At 36.4% G+C, this 14,210-nt stretch overlaps 1 protein-coding gene across 7 annotated transcripts in view; it reads right to left on the bottom strand.

Moving 5' to 3' along the window:
- Positions 1-14,210, bottom strand: part of LOC121735320 (atypical protein kinase C) — a 227,865-nt gene that overhangs the window by 16,863 nt on the left and 196,792 nt on the right. For all 7 annotated transcript variants that reach the window (XM_042126106.1, XM_042126104.1, XM_042126105.1 and 4 more), the window contains one exon: positions 4,236-4,286. In XM_042126106.1, the coding sequence (XP_041982040.1) occupies positions 4,236-4,286 (51 nt within the window). The remainder of the gene's footprint in view (positions 1-4,235; positions 4,287-14,210) is intronic.

Raw genomic sequence — 14,210 nt, 5'->3', positions numbered from 1 at the left:
TTTCAATAATGTGAAATAATATTCTCTACATTTTAAAATATAATGAATACCAAAGTCTCATATTATAATGTCGGAAAGCCAGAGTTCATTATTTTTAAATGTAGACAATATTTTAATAATACTCCATCAAAATATATCAATTTTTGCGTGAAAAGCTTAAAAATAATAGTGACATAATATCCTTTACAATTCTAAACATTTGTTGCCACCATAAAGTTAATATACCTAGCGGAATAGAGCAACAATCTCGAGCTGTCAAACGTAACCAAAATTGGTTTTCACCTGTGTGAAAAATATGTGTACGTATACACTTACACAGGCATTATTGAACATGAATTCTATGAGATTAAATAGTCAACGTGCGGCACGTGCCGACTGGATGTCAAAATAAGAGTGCTGCTGCCATATATCACACGTCTCTTTTTACCACGTAGTGTTACTGATAGTGACATCTCTCGAGCTCAGGCCTTTGTTTCTCTATTCCGCTAGGTATATTAACTTTATCGTTGCCACAGTCCTTTGAAATTGATTGATTACCTCAATTTATTTTAATGGAGATTGTGATATTTAACCATAACGTATGACGTAACGTAACGTATATAACACAACATTAAATTTAAGTTAATAACTATTAAATGTCTCTGAGTGCGGTTATTCAGACTTTTATATTTTATCTAACAATCTGGTATTCCCTACGGGTCGGTCTACGATCTTAACTTGGCGTCGGCCGTCCATAAACTTTTATACTTTAAAACCTCTTACCTTTTCCATATCTTGTTAAGATTACTACTCCCTTAGGGCACAACATTTTCTGTAGTATAAACTATATTTGTATGAGAAGTATTAAAGCATTATCACTCTAACTTCTTACTTCACACAAAAACTATTTAACGGTTAGGTTAGCATAATATTAGAAGTTCAAGTTTTGGATTAAGATAAAGGGTATTTACCATTTTGATAATGTAATAACCAGGATTTACCCAGGATAAAAAGAAAAGGTTTGTTTGCATCGAATAAGCTCCGAAACTGCGAGACCGATTTTGATGTGGTAAATCTATATATAGAGTAGAACACCCGAATTAAGGACATTATGTGATTTTTATTAGGGGAAGATGCACGGTTCCCGAGAGTGTTCAGTTTGTAAGCCTATAGCCCTATAACAACCAAATGTAGCCCGATGATGCAAATCAGTCTTCTCAGTTATGGACCACTCTCGAGCCTCCAATACCATAACCCACAGATAACATAACATAATTTAACAGCTGTTTTGACACCGGTATTATCAGGTGATCCATCAGCTCGAACGCAATTATTTAGCGTGTAAGCTCATAAATGGCCGAAAAGGCTATAACTTTATTATCCACATGTTCGGAGCCACGTACAATATTTAGTGCGGCATAAATCAATATATCTGAGACATAAATGCTGGTACATTTTTATCGACGATATATTAGAGCCAATACATGCCAGGCCAGAGTTCTGTGTTACGCTTTTGCGAGGCCTAAATTCGCTAGCGGCTAGTCCACACACCAGGGTTAATCTATTATCATTAAGGGGGCGAATAACCCAAAATTGTCGATTTTATAATTCATTTTTATACTTGAAAATAAGCCCCGAATTGTTTTATTTTCTAAACATAGACACTAAATTATATTTCCAAGAATTTGATCTGAGCGAAAACACAATATCTTAAAATTTTCTCGATAGAAAAAAAATCACAAATATGCATCTAATTTTCACGAATTTTTCATATATTGCCATAACCGTGTATTAAACTTAGTTATTATTTTACCACATTGTATAAAATTCTATCATTGAGACACTGACCTGGTGGATTTTTAAAATGTATTTATCGAGTCATTAAGAAAAAACTAACTTGGCGATGATTCCGCGTCGTCCTTTTTCACCTGGCATGTGAAAGACGGGCGTGAGTGTGAAGAGAGAAGGACGATGTTTGACTTTTTGGGTTAGTCGCCCTCTTAAGTAATTTTGATAGCCAAAATGAATAGGGATGATGACAAGGTCAAAGATTAGCGAATTTTGTTAATAAAATAAAGAAATCACGGTGAAAAATAAGTGTTCCCAAAATTTCAGCTCGATAGCATTTTTTTTTTCGCCTTCAAAGTTGGATAATCAAGTCGATTTTTTTTTCAATTAAATTTCTTAATATTTGTAAACCATTCGATAACTTATGCAATTAAAAGCAACTTATGTTATGAAACCACTTTCATCAACGCAATATTTAATATACCTGTCGAACAAAGTTCTCTCCCGATGCGTACAAACTACGAAAGAGTGACGTCAGTCTTTCGTAGCACTTTGTGTGGAGCATTTCGGGCAGGTCTATTTTATGAGATGTTTGAATTGTCATATCTTGGTGAATTTTTAAGCTATCAGAGTCATTCTTTCAGCGATGTTTCTATTTTTTAAAGGGTCTTTCAATTACCACTAAGAAAAAAAAAATAGTCATCAAGCCTATTCGAAAACATTAGCGAGATTAAAAAATCTGTGTGATTTGACATAAAGCACTACAATCTTTTTCTTGAATTCTAGTATCACCACAGAATAGATAATAGTGGTATCACGCGAATTACAAGTACTAGTGCGATACTGCGATTCGGCCTATGACACCATCAATATTATCACGGAATCGTGATATTATGGCATCTTCATTATTACAGCGAATGAGTGTCTGTCTGTCACCGCTTCATGCTTAAACCACTGAACCAATTTTGCTAAAACTTCGTACGCCGTATGAAGACATTTTGAGTCCCGGTAAAGGACATAGGATACTCTTTATCATGGAAAAATGTACCTACATTTCCCGCCCGATAAACAAATTGCTATAATATAAAGCGCTAGTGAGAATCGGCCCCTTGTAGTACACGGGTGGAGTGCCGCAGGGATCGATGCGCGGACCAAAACGTTACTCAACACGCGAACTTAAAGAGGCTTAGGATAAGCCCTGATTCCCTCGCCCCGTCTCGAGATAGCTAAGTCCTTACCGAAGTTGGAAATGAATTCGGAAAGTCTTCGCAATATTACTATACATAATATAATAATGTTACTTGTCTGTGTGCTTACAAAATTGGTCTAATGCTAAGTACCGTACTCACATACGGTTTTGCTCGATCGAGCAATAACGTAGAGCAAAACTCGCGGCTCGGGATTTCGTCTACACATTTAGCGTTGCTCGATAGTTTTATTTGTTCTAAATCGATATATTTAATTCTATCAAGCCGGCTCGATGCGAGCCTTCGAGCTAAATTATGCTACTGTAACCTTCGATCACGTATATTAGTGATCGAAGACTGTAACTCAGTAATTTAGTTGACCATCTTCAAAACTAAGCTGCTACAAACCACGCTATAGGAGCCTAGGGTTGCCAACTATACTGTTTTGAACAGTATTATACTGTTTTTCACTTAATTATACTTTTTACTATTGAACAAAAATAAAATATGCAAAATACTGTTTTCAGCAAAATGAGAACACTTTATAATTATGACGTATTAAACTTAGACGTTCAGACATTTTATTTTTATTTTTAGTAAGTTTGGCGAGAAGCTCTAATAATGTACGCACTTAAACGAAAAAAGAATACTGTTTATTTTTCTAAAATACTGTTTTAAATATTTCAGATAGATAGGAGCCCTACGTACGGCTCAACCTTGACCCTTGACCGAGTTAATAATGCACGCTCGCTACACGGGTTCCGCCGCTCGTGCACCGTACAGCTTACATTATTCAACGGTCAGATTACTTTATTAGGGCATGTAAGGGTATAAAATATAAACATTATTACTAGGTACTCAAACGTATGATGGATACCATGATTGGCTCCATGATTACGAAGCTACTTTTAGGATGCGAAATCGACGTCGGCCATGGGCAATCATAGACGAATATGCCACATTATACATTCGCGTTCTTGTATTGGCCATCGCGGACCAATGTGGAGGAACCGCATGTTTTATTTGTATTTGATGTGTTTATTTGTTCTCTTATTATAAACAGTTTTATAATTGATGAGGATAATTGAAAATAATTGATGAGGATATAATAATTTGAGGATATAATCAATTCGCTTGCTCGACTCCGAAACTACTAGACTGGCTTTAACTTTGGCACAGACTTGCCAAAATAATGATAATATAGATGACGGGGACATAGGCTACTTTATACCGTGAAAAATGCACGGTTCTTACGTCTAGTTTTAGATAAATAGTACTTACGGTCCTCCCCGGCGCAGGGCATCCCCGGCGCTGCCGGAACATTTGGGAATACTGAAACAATACAAAAATAACGTCACAAACATAATCTAATTGATATTATAATACAATATATTATTATGGTATACCACAGGGATACGTGTTTTGTAGCAAGACAACGAGGAGTTAATAATACAATATACAAAATTTCTAGCTGACCTGGCAAACGTTGTTTTGCCATTTCAATTATTTCTAGTATCAATATAAAAATTAAAAAGTAGATAAAAACCTATAAGTATTTCCAGGCCTAACAAATGTACCTGTAGTACATACAAAATTTTATTAAAATCGGTTGAGCCGTTTTGAAGGAGTTCGCGCACAAAAACTATGACACGAGAATTTTATACATATATTAGACAATAGACAGTCACAATATTTACCCTCTTTTCACCAATTTTAGGCAATAGCATTGAATTATACAATACTTGTTCTTAAGAAAAACAATGAGGGGTCAATACTTAATACACGCTAGTTGAAACAAATGACCCCAGCGCCGCTAGGACGTCGCGAGGGCGTCGTGAGGGCGCCGTGAGGGCGCCGCGCTTAATGCGCTACAAAACACGAATTATAATTATTATAGTGATGTGACTGGTGGTAACGAATATCAGACTCATATATTCGGTAAACATGCGAAGGGTCAAATATTCAGCGCACTAAAATGGCGCTGGGGTGTAAAATAATCTCTTGTTGAAAATAAAAATAATAAGGACCATCAGAAATGTACAATTCTATGTTCAGTGCACAATTCTGAACATTCTTAAATCGAATTCGACGTGACAACAACGTCTATGATTATTGCATTGGGTTTCGGCCTGATTGATGCTTAAATATTCTCTCTAATTTTCACAATGTAAAAAAAAAGCCATGGGAGAGCCATGCTTCGGCACGAATGGGCCGGCTCGACCGGATAAATACCACGTTCTCACAGAAAACCGGCGTGAAACAGCGCTTGCGCTGTGTTTCGCCGAGTGAGTGAGTTTACCGGAGGCCCAATCCCCTAACCCCTACCCTATTCCCTTCCCTACCCTCAACTATTCCCTTCCCTTCCCTTCCCTACCCTCCCCTATTACCCTATTCCCTCTTAAAAGGCCGGCAACGCACTTGCAGCTCTTCTGATGCTGCGAGTGTCCATGGACGACGGAAGTTGCTTTCCATCAGGTGACCCGTTTGCTCGTTTGCCCCCTTATTTCATAAAAAAAAAAAACTTCTTATAAAATTATCATCAACTTTATTTTCAGTCTACCTCTTTTGTTTGCTACAGCTAAGTCAGTGTCTTGAGATGAATTCTCAATTGCAAGATATACAATATTATATTCTGACATTGTGTATGAGACTCGTTAGTCTGAAGAGCCATACAGTATTCGCTACTGTACTATTATTGTATTATTGTTAGCTCTGTAGTGGTAATTCAATTTATTTCAACAGCTTCTTAGGCACTTGTACTTCAATTTGATATTTATATTTCAATAACATTAATCAAAATTGTTGGTATGTTAGGAAAGTTGTTTTTATTTCATCACTTTCAAGTTTTGACACCCAAAAAAGGAATCGATGAAAAACCTTTTATTAAAATTAAAATTTCAGAAAAATTGCATATCGACAATTCACACTAGTCACGAATATGTACGACTTTTTTATGTCAGAGAATAATATAATCTACTAATATAAGACATATTCCACAATTTATAATATAGCATAGATGATCCGGTGAACTTCGTATCACATCCCTCCTAACAGAAACCTTCGCTGGACTTGCACGACTATTTCAAGACAGCTGAACAGACTGATTTTGTTCGTCTGTTCAGTGTTCAACCGTACTCGAGTTTCAGCTAACAAAATTGAAATTAATTTTTGTTTCTATAGATTATACAGATGTTTTACTACTAGTTAGTTTTATAACTATTAACTAAGAAGCAAGAAAAATACCGACTAGCGAATACCAGGCGAATATTCGTCCCATCACTAGTGGGCATTATTAATTACAGTTTTCCATTAGGAACACTCCGCGGCGGTCTCAGAGCAAACGCCGGGATTGTTATGACGAACTCGTATTTGCCTTCCTAGACAGCGACATTGCACAAATCTCTAATTAAATGCGGTATTACACACGCCAGGACGTCAATTTTCTTCAACATTTGATTTAAAACAATTGTAAGTCTTAGTTAATAACTCGATCGTGGAAAAACCAGACACAATAGCTTATCTATTGTTATCGCGGCCGCATGTAGCCGCTTGGGAGTTGGGAGTTGAAGCATTAAAAGTGGGAATTGGAGTCATGGTGAATATACCATTATTTGTATAACAATCAGGGGACTGTTTACCACTTGGATGTATATTAATCCCATTAATGTTTGATGATGATATATCTACGAAAGCTGGCTATCAAGTTTCAAGGAGACGAATGGACAGACACCCAACTTTCAGTAATACACTTCCGTTTATCCCCATTATTTACGGTATCTCAGACTAATGAATTCAATTAGATCCATTTAAAAATAAAAAATACAACTAAATAAAAACAGAAATAAACTTTCTAACGATAGTAATCAAAAGCAACAGTATAAAGACCATTGTCTCGGAATAGATCAATATAATTTTCCATCTCGACGAGCGCGGGGCGACGAGGGGGGAAAGGGGGGAAAGCTCGAAGAAAAATTGTCGACGACGACCATTAATTTGTTGAATGTTTTGTCGTCTTAATTGTTCTGTTGAGATAACAGCCTGCGGGGGACACGGGGCGGAGAGAGAATGGCAGTTTTTATCACGACTCTCCCAGTTGAATATTTTAATTTGAATAAATGTTATTCATAACTGTAATGATCTCTTAGTGTTACTACAACAGTACTACTCACAAATAATATAATAAAGTACAGTTACTTTAAACGAAATTTCAAATTAATAACAAAATGAAAAAAAAAAAACAATGTAAAAAGCAGTTACTAAGGTATTTTTGTATGTTCTTCAAATTAGCGCACTACGAACTCGGAGTGAAACAATAATTATATTCCTATGCAGTTGCCAGCTACTGTAAACTATTAGTGTCTAAAGACACTAAGTTACGCGGCGGAAATCCCGCATGATTACGCCCGAAATGTCAAACGCATATAAAATACGGACGGAACGCGTCGGAATAGTTTGTCATCGGTAATTTAAAATACATTGCGGGGGTAATCATGCGGAATTTACGCCGCGTAAGTAAGTGTCCTAAACACAGTAGGTCGAAACCTACTGTTTACACTTACGGTTTTACTACAAAAGATTTACACACGTATAGAACAGTTGATTAGGAAAAAATTCAGTACAAAATGGTCTCCTACCTTTTGATAAATTCAGCCACGAGGCGTAAACGCAACATATTTATTAATTTATTTATTTCGATTTACCAAAAGAATATCATCTCACACATTCAATAAAATACAAACAATAGTATGTTATAAATACGAAATTTCAGTTTATCTGCCTGTCTGTCTGTTACCGCTTCACACTTTAACCGCTGGATTGATTTTAATAAAATTTGATATAGCAAAACTTCGAGTCCCGGGAAAAGACATGGAACAGTTTTATCCCGGGAAAATGTACGCTAAACGAAGTCGAACGACATTTATTTATTTTATTTATTTATTTATTTTATATTCAGAAGGCTTACAGACTAATTACTTAAATAGCTAATACAATAATTAAGATAAACAAATAGCTAATTACAAGCCTCCACATGTATGTAAAAAGATAATACAAGTCAGCAAAAATGATTTAGAGATATATATATATATACTAGCTGTTCCGGCAAACGTTGTTTTGCCATATAAAGTATTTCGCCCATATTATTATTGCAGTGACTAAATAATTATGTCACCATGGCAACGTCCATCCGGATCTAATGTAAAACATTCCAAAATCAACAACTCCTTATAAATAAGAAATTAATTGAAAAAACATTTTCCAGTAGACCAAACTGTAAATCTAAACCATTCTCGAATCTCCACGAACACACACAAAAAATTTCATCAAAATTGGTCCAGTCGTTTAGGAGGAGTTCAGTCACATACACACGCACACAAGAAATATATATATTAAGATATATATATATATATATATATATATATATATATATATATATATATATATATATATATATATATATATCTCTAAATAGTATAAAACAAAGTCGCTTTCCGCTGTCTGTATGTATGTGTGTATGTATGCTTAGATCTTTAAAACTACCCAACGGATTTTGATGCGGTTTTTTTTAATAGATTGAGTGTTTCAATAGGAAGGTTTATATGTATAACATATGCATAATATGGTAGAGAAACACTGATAATTTTAGAGGTTTCTAATGTTATGTCGTAAATAAATTCATTTTTTTGCGTTTATATTGCAAACGCTGGCTAAACCCTACGAGATAGATCAAAATAATGTACTACAGTATTGTACACCTTAATAAGGTAAACAAAAAAGTCCGCGATGGTATATGTCTATTTCTTAGGGATAACTCACAATAGCCAAAATGGCTATATATATGTTCTTTACTTTTTACGAAAAATAATGGCTTATTTACGAAGCGATTTTAACAATTTACAACATTAACCCTTACCCAAATAAACATGTTTGGAAGCTAAGACATTAAATGTAGATTATAATTGTCTTTTACACTATACAATTTCGATCAATACTTTAGAAGTTTTCAAACGTATAAACTTACGCGGAATCAAAAAATATGTCGCGCGGCGGCGGCCGAGGGACATAGCGTTTACGGCGGAACCGGCCGGGGGCTCTCATAAGCTTCGGGCTTATGTTATTGTAGTAGATAGTGTATTTCGTCATTGTGTGGTTGTGCAGACGGTAACGCAGAGGAGCAACCACAGCGCTTTCTTTCAGATATTCATTGTTTCTGGTTCTTTGGTTTCTGAATTGTCGATAAAAATATATTTGACTTGGTTAGAAAAACGGACTTTTGTTTTTGCTTTGCGATTGGGTTATTTGTTGCTTTGTGGGTATTACTATACGATCATGCCTGGAAGACGTCGTCGTTCGAACATAGGTCGTAGTACAGTGAATGCCAAAAGAGCACGTTCAGCAAGAGATGAAGAATCGTCAACGGAACGTGAGACTCGCCTCAGCCAGAATAGTGATAGAAATCGGATACAGAGAGAAAGAGAATCGTCTGTAGAGCGTGAGGCTCGCCTCAGTCAGAAAAATGATAGAATTCGGATACAGAGAGAAAGAGAATCGTCTGTAGAGCATGAGGCTCGCCTCAGTCGGAAAAATGATAGAATTCGGATACAGAGAGAAAGAGAATCGTCTGTAGAGCGTGAGGTTCGCCTCAGCCAGAATAGTGATAGAAATCGAATACAGAGAGAAAGAGAATCGTCTGTAGAGCGTGAGGCTCGCCTCAGCCAGAATAGTGATAGAAATCGAATACAGAGAGAAAGAGAATCATCTGTAGAGCGTGAGGCTCGCCTCAGCCAGGATAGGGATAGGCATCGAATACAGAGAGCAAGAAAATCATCCGCACAGACACATAGCAACACCGAACAAAACGAACAACCAAACAGCCACAGACCCGAGAGAGTAACTAATTCATGGGTAAATAAAGAAAATTCTGCCATTTTTTGCGAAACTTTTATCGTTTACGCAGCACAATAGGAAAAATCACCCGATTTTGAAACATTCTTCATTGGTGCTCCGCTTCTATTGGTCTTAGCGTGATAATATATTATAGGCTATATCCTACTAATATCATAAAGGCGAAAGTTTGTTTGGATGTATGGATGTATGGATGTTTGTTACTCTTTCACGCAAAAACTACTGAACGGATTTTAATGAAACTTTACAATAATATAGCTTATACATCAGAATAACACATAGGCTACAATTTTAACCGACTTTCAAAATGGGGGAGGTGTTATGTTCGTTTTCTTATATTCAACGATTACTCCGCCGTATGTTACCCGATTTTTATATTCACAAAAGTGGTGATCTGATGAAGGATCCATAAGTAATCGAGGGAACTCCTCAAAACTTATAGGGAAACGTGTGGTGACTTCGGTTTCGTGAGAAGTATTCTAAGCATATGCTACCAACAAGTAAGATTTTGCACCGAGATATACCTGGTATACCGTGGTTCGGAAGGTGCTGAGAGAACTCCTGATTCTTTATAGATACAAGTTTGGGAGTTTCGGCGTTGTTTTAAGAACAGGAATCATATGCTACTATGCAAATTACATTCATCATCATCATCACTACCATATTATACCATTTCATAGTCTTTTAGATCGAGACTCGAGTTTGTCAAGCGATAATTAAAAAAAAATCTTTATTTTATTTCTAAAAATAGTTTGACGACCTCTGTGGCTCAGTGGTGAGCGCGTTGGTAGCTCAAGCCGGAGGTTGCGGGTTCAAATCCCGCCGACGGAACAAAAATTTTCAAAGTTCCTGGGTCATGGATGTGTATTAAATATGTGTATCATATAATAAAAATCTTAAATATATGTATAGTATAAAAGTATTAAATATATTTCCGTTGTCTGGTACCTGTAACACAAGTCCATCAGGTACTTACCACGGGGCCAGACTGACCCGGTGTGAAGCGTCCATAGATAAAAAAAATCTATACCTACCTAATATAATAACATTGAAGAGTATGTTTGTTTGAACGCGTCAATCTCAGGAACTACAGGTCCGATTTAAGAACTTATCTCAGTGTTAGATTGATCATTTATTGAGTAAGACTATAGGCTATATTATATAATATATTATCACGCTAAGACTAATACGACCGAAGAAACTCAGGAAAATGCGGGAAAAACGGGGAAAATATTTTTTATGGGAAAATGTACGGTTTCTGTAAAATTCCTAATTTACGCGGGCGAAGCCGCGCGGGACATCTAGTATATATATAAACCAAAGATAGTAATTATGTAGGTAACTCAAACACAATCATACAATAGTCGTTTTACAACGTTTACAACGTTAGATTTAGTACAGAATAGGTCAATATCCATGTCCTGCGATACTTTATTAACTTTATTAAAAGCATGAGTGCTTCGTAAGAAAAATGCATTATTTCTATTACTAGTTGTTGCAGAAGGTACATCCAAGTATAAAAAGGCTAACGCTGATAATCATGAAGGGGAGTGGCTAGTTACGTCCAATAAGCATCCCCCCCTTCCTCCACAAAGCCGGATTTACTTTTAACAAGTTTTGTTGGTAAGTTCCATTACGCGATAGTATCTACCACCAGCTGGCCTCTAATGCCTGTAATTTCACACACCACACACAAACCACCACAATTATATTATAATCGTATGAAAAATAACTTTGTTCGACAAATGGATTTTTCAATAAACAAATGACTTGGACATAATGGAGTTTTAACAGGTGAAGTCATGTTATCATTATTATAGGTTTAATGGCATAAAAAGGTGGTGGGATATTACTATTCATCTAATTAGGTCATCCTAATATCATAAAGCAAAATATTTTTTATGCTTCGTAGCAGAAAATATGTTCATGAACGAATGGTTTACATTAAGGCCCGGGTAAGATTTAGGATATACAATAATATTATTTGGGTCTTTGCTTTTATGTTTTACATAATTTACTTACAAATAATTTAAAACACCGTCAATCAAAGTCGCGTAGACGTCTACGAACAACGCGTAGCGACTACTGCTACGTCGTAGCTGTCCTCGTAGAGGTAGCTACGAGAGTGCTACGAGAATGTACGAATTTCGTAGCATTATATTATATCGTATATTATATAATATTATATAAGTGTAGTATTAGGTAAATATTTCGTTAAATATTCCAAATTAACAATATACGTGGGAGAGCCATGCTTCGGCATGAATGGGACGGCTCGACCGGATAAATACCACGTTCTCACAGAAAACCGGCGTGAAACAGCGCTTGCGCTGTGTTTCGCCGAGTGAGTGAGTTTACCGGAGGCCCAATCCCCTAACCTATTCCCTCCCCTACCCTCAACTATTCCCTTCCCTTCCCTCCCCTATTCCCTCTTAAAAGGCCGGCAACGCACTTGCAGCTCTTCTGATGCTGCGAGTGTCCATGGGCGACGGAAGTTGCTTTCTATCAGGTGATCCGTTTGCTCGTTTGCCCCCTTATTTCATAAAAAAAAAAAGATATCTTAATTTACCACCTATACAAAAAATACATTAACATAACATGAGTAAGGGCCTGTTTCACCACTTCCTGATAAGGCTATCCACCAATTAACTTGACAGATCAAACATGGAGAATCTGTCAAAAAAGTTGTGAATAGCCTATTAGGCACTTTATCAGTAAGTGGTGAAACAGGCCCTAAGAAGAGTTAATGAAAAAAATAAATTAATTTCATACCATATTTGTTAACTTTTGTATTACTATATCCACTATTATACACAGCATACATTTCACCATATTCTCACATATTATAACGACTAGAATGTTACAAAGCTATTGTATGAGGTCGGAGGTGAGTGCCGAAACAGCTGCCAAAAGCGAGACGAGAACATACAGCTTTTGACAGCCCAATTGTCGAAAATGGACTGTACGGTTTAAATATTGTAGTTGTTGTTTAAATAAAACTGGAATTAACACACTTCCAATAATATGTTTAAACTTTTCTCTCGGCTCATCGAGAGCGATGTTCTTAACATAGTAAAAAGTACAATCGTTGAATCTTTGATGATCGATAAATATAACATGTAGATTAGGTATATGGCCATTACAAAAAAGTCCAGTTAGTCATGATGAATGACGATTCATAACGCATTAAGATATTAATCTATGATAATGTCATCGATACGTATCGCTAAGTAGTATAAGATTATTCACGTTATAGGGATTAAATAGCATGTTAAGTTTGTCACTTGACTAAAGGTGCCGGTTGGCAGCGGGCATAACTTAATAGGCCATTTAGGCCTGCTAAGTTAAGGTAGGTACAAGTTGGAAGCCGGCGACATGAAGCGGCAGCAGACTAAATGGCCTATTAAGTTATTCAACAATAGGTTTGACGCTGGTAAATTTGACGGTGTAAAAATCTCTATAAGTTACAGCTATGTATCTCCATTTGCACGTTTATATATTGAACCTTCATTTAGTAAACAATACGCTGGAAAAATATTTATTTCTAAGTAGGTTAACGAAGTTAACACAAAGTTAGAACGTCGCGTCTACATGAGGCCTACCACCGGTTGGGGAACTAACCCGCCGAGAAGAACCGGCGTAAGAAACTCGCACGGTGGCCCCGTGCGAGTTTCTTACGCCTTTTACCAAAAAGGTGGAAAATAGCAATACTAGCTTAAGCTAAATTACACTAATTATGTAAAAATGTAGTGCCATTAATTATATTATAGAAGCGGCCTATGGTTTGTCAGTTTATTTTTCCCAAGGTGTGCTATCATTGAGAAAATTAGTTACTTTATAAGCCTTAGCACACAAAGTATCATACACTGTATAAATTAAATAACATATCAATATATTTACCATCAATAAAAGCCTCATCGCCGCAACATTATTAGCCGCTAATACATCTCCGGCAGTAGTCAGTCGACCTTCAGGCTATAAAGTGGCCCGCAGTGGCAGCCTGCCAAACTCTGCGCACTAATACGGATGGTCGAAGCCAAAGCCTGGCCTTGTCAAATCATTCTTTATCCATACTAATATTATAAATGCAAAATGGCGTCTCTCTGTCTTTCGTTTTGCCGGTCCATTTAAAATCGGACGACAGTCTGTTATATTATTATCATGACTCTCAAATCGCTGAAATGATATTTTGGTACGGAGATACTTTGTGCTACAGAGAAGAGGAAAGGATAGTTTGTGTTCCTGAAATTGTACGTCTCCTGCCTGATAAACCAAGAAACGGTCAATATCTACCTTTTTAATAATACCATAAAGACCTATTCAACAACTAATAACTAGTACTATAGTCTGTAA

The sequence above is a fragment of the Aricia agestis genome, chromosome 17 (assembly GCF_905147365.1).
Source record: "Aricia agestis chromosome 17, ilAriAges1.1, whole genome shotgun sequence".
Lineage (NCBI taxonomy): Eukaryota > Metazoa > Arthropoda > Insecta > Lepidoptera > Lycaenidae > Aricia > Aricia agestis.
This window is presented reverse-complemented; position numbering and strand designations above follow the sequence as displayed.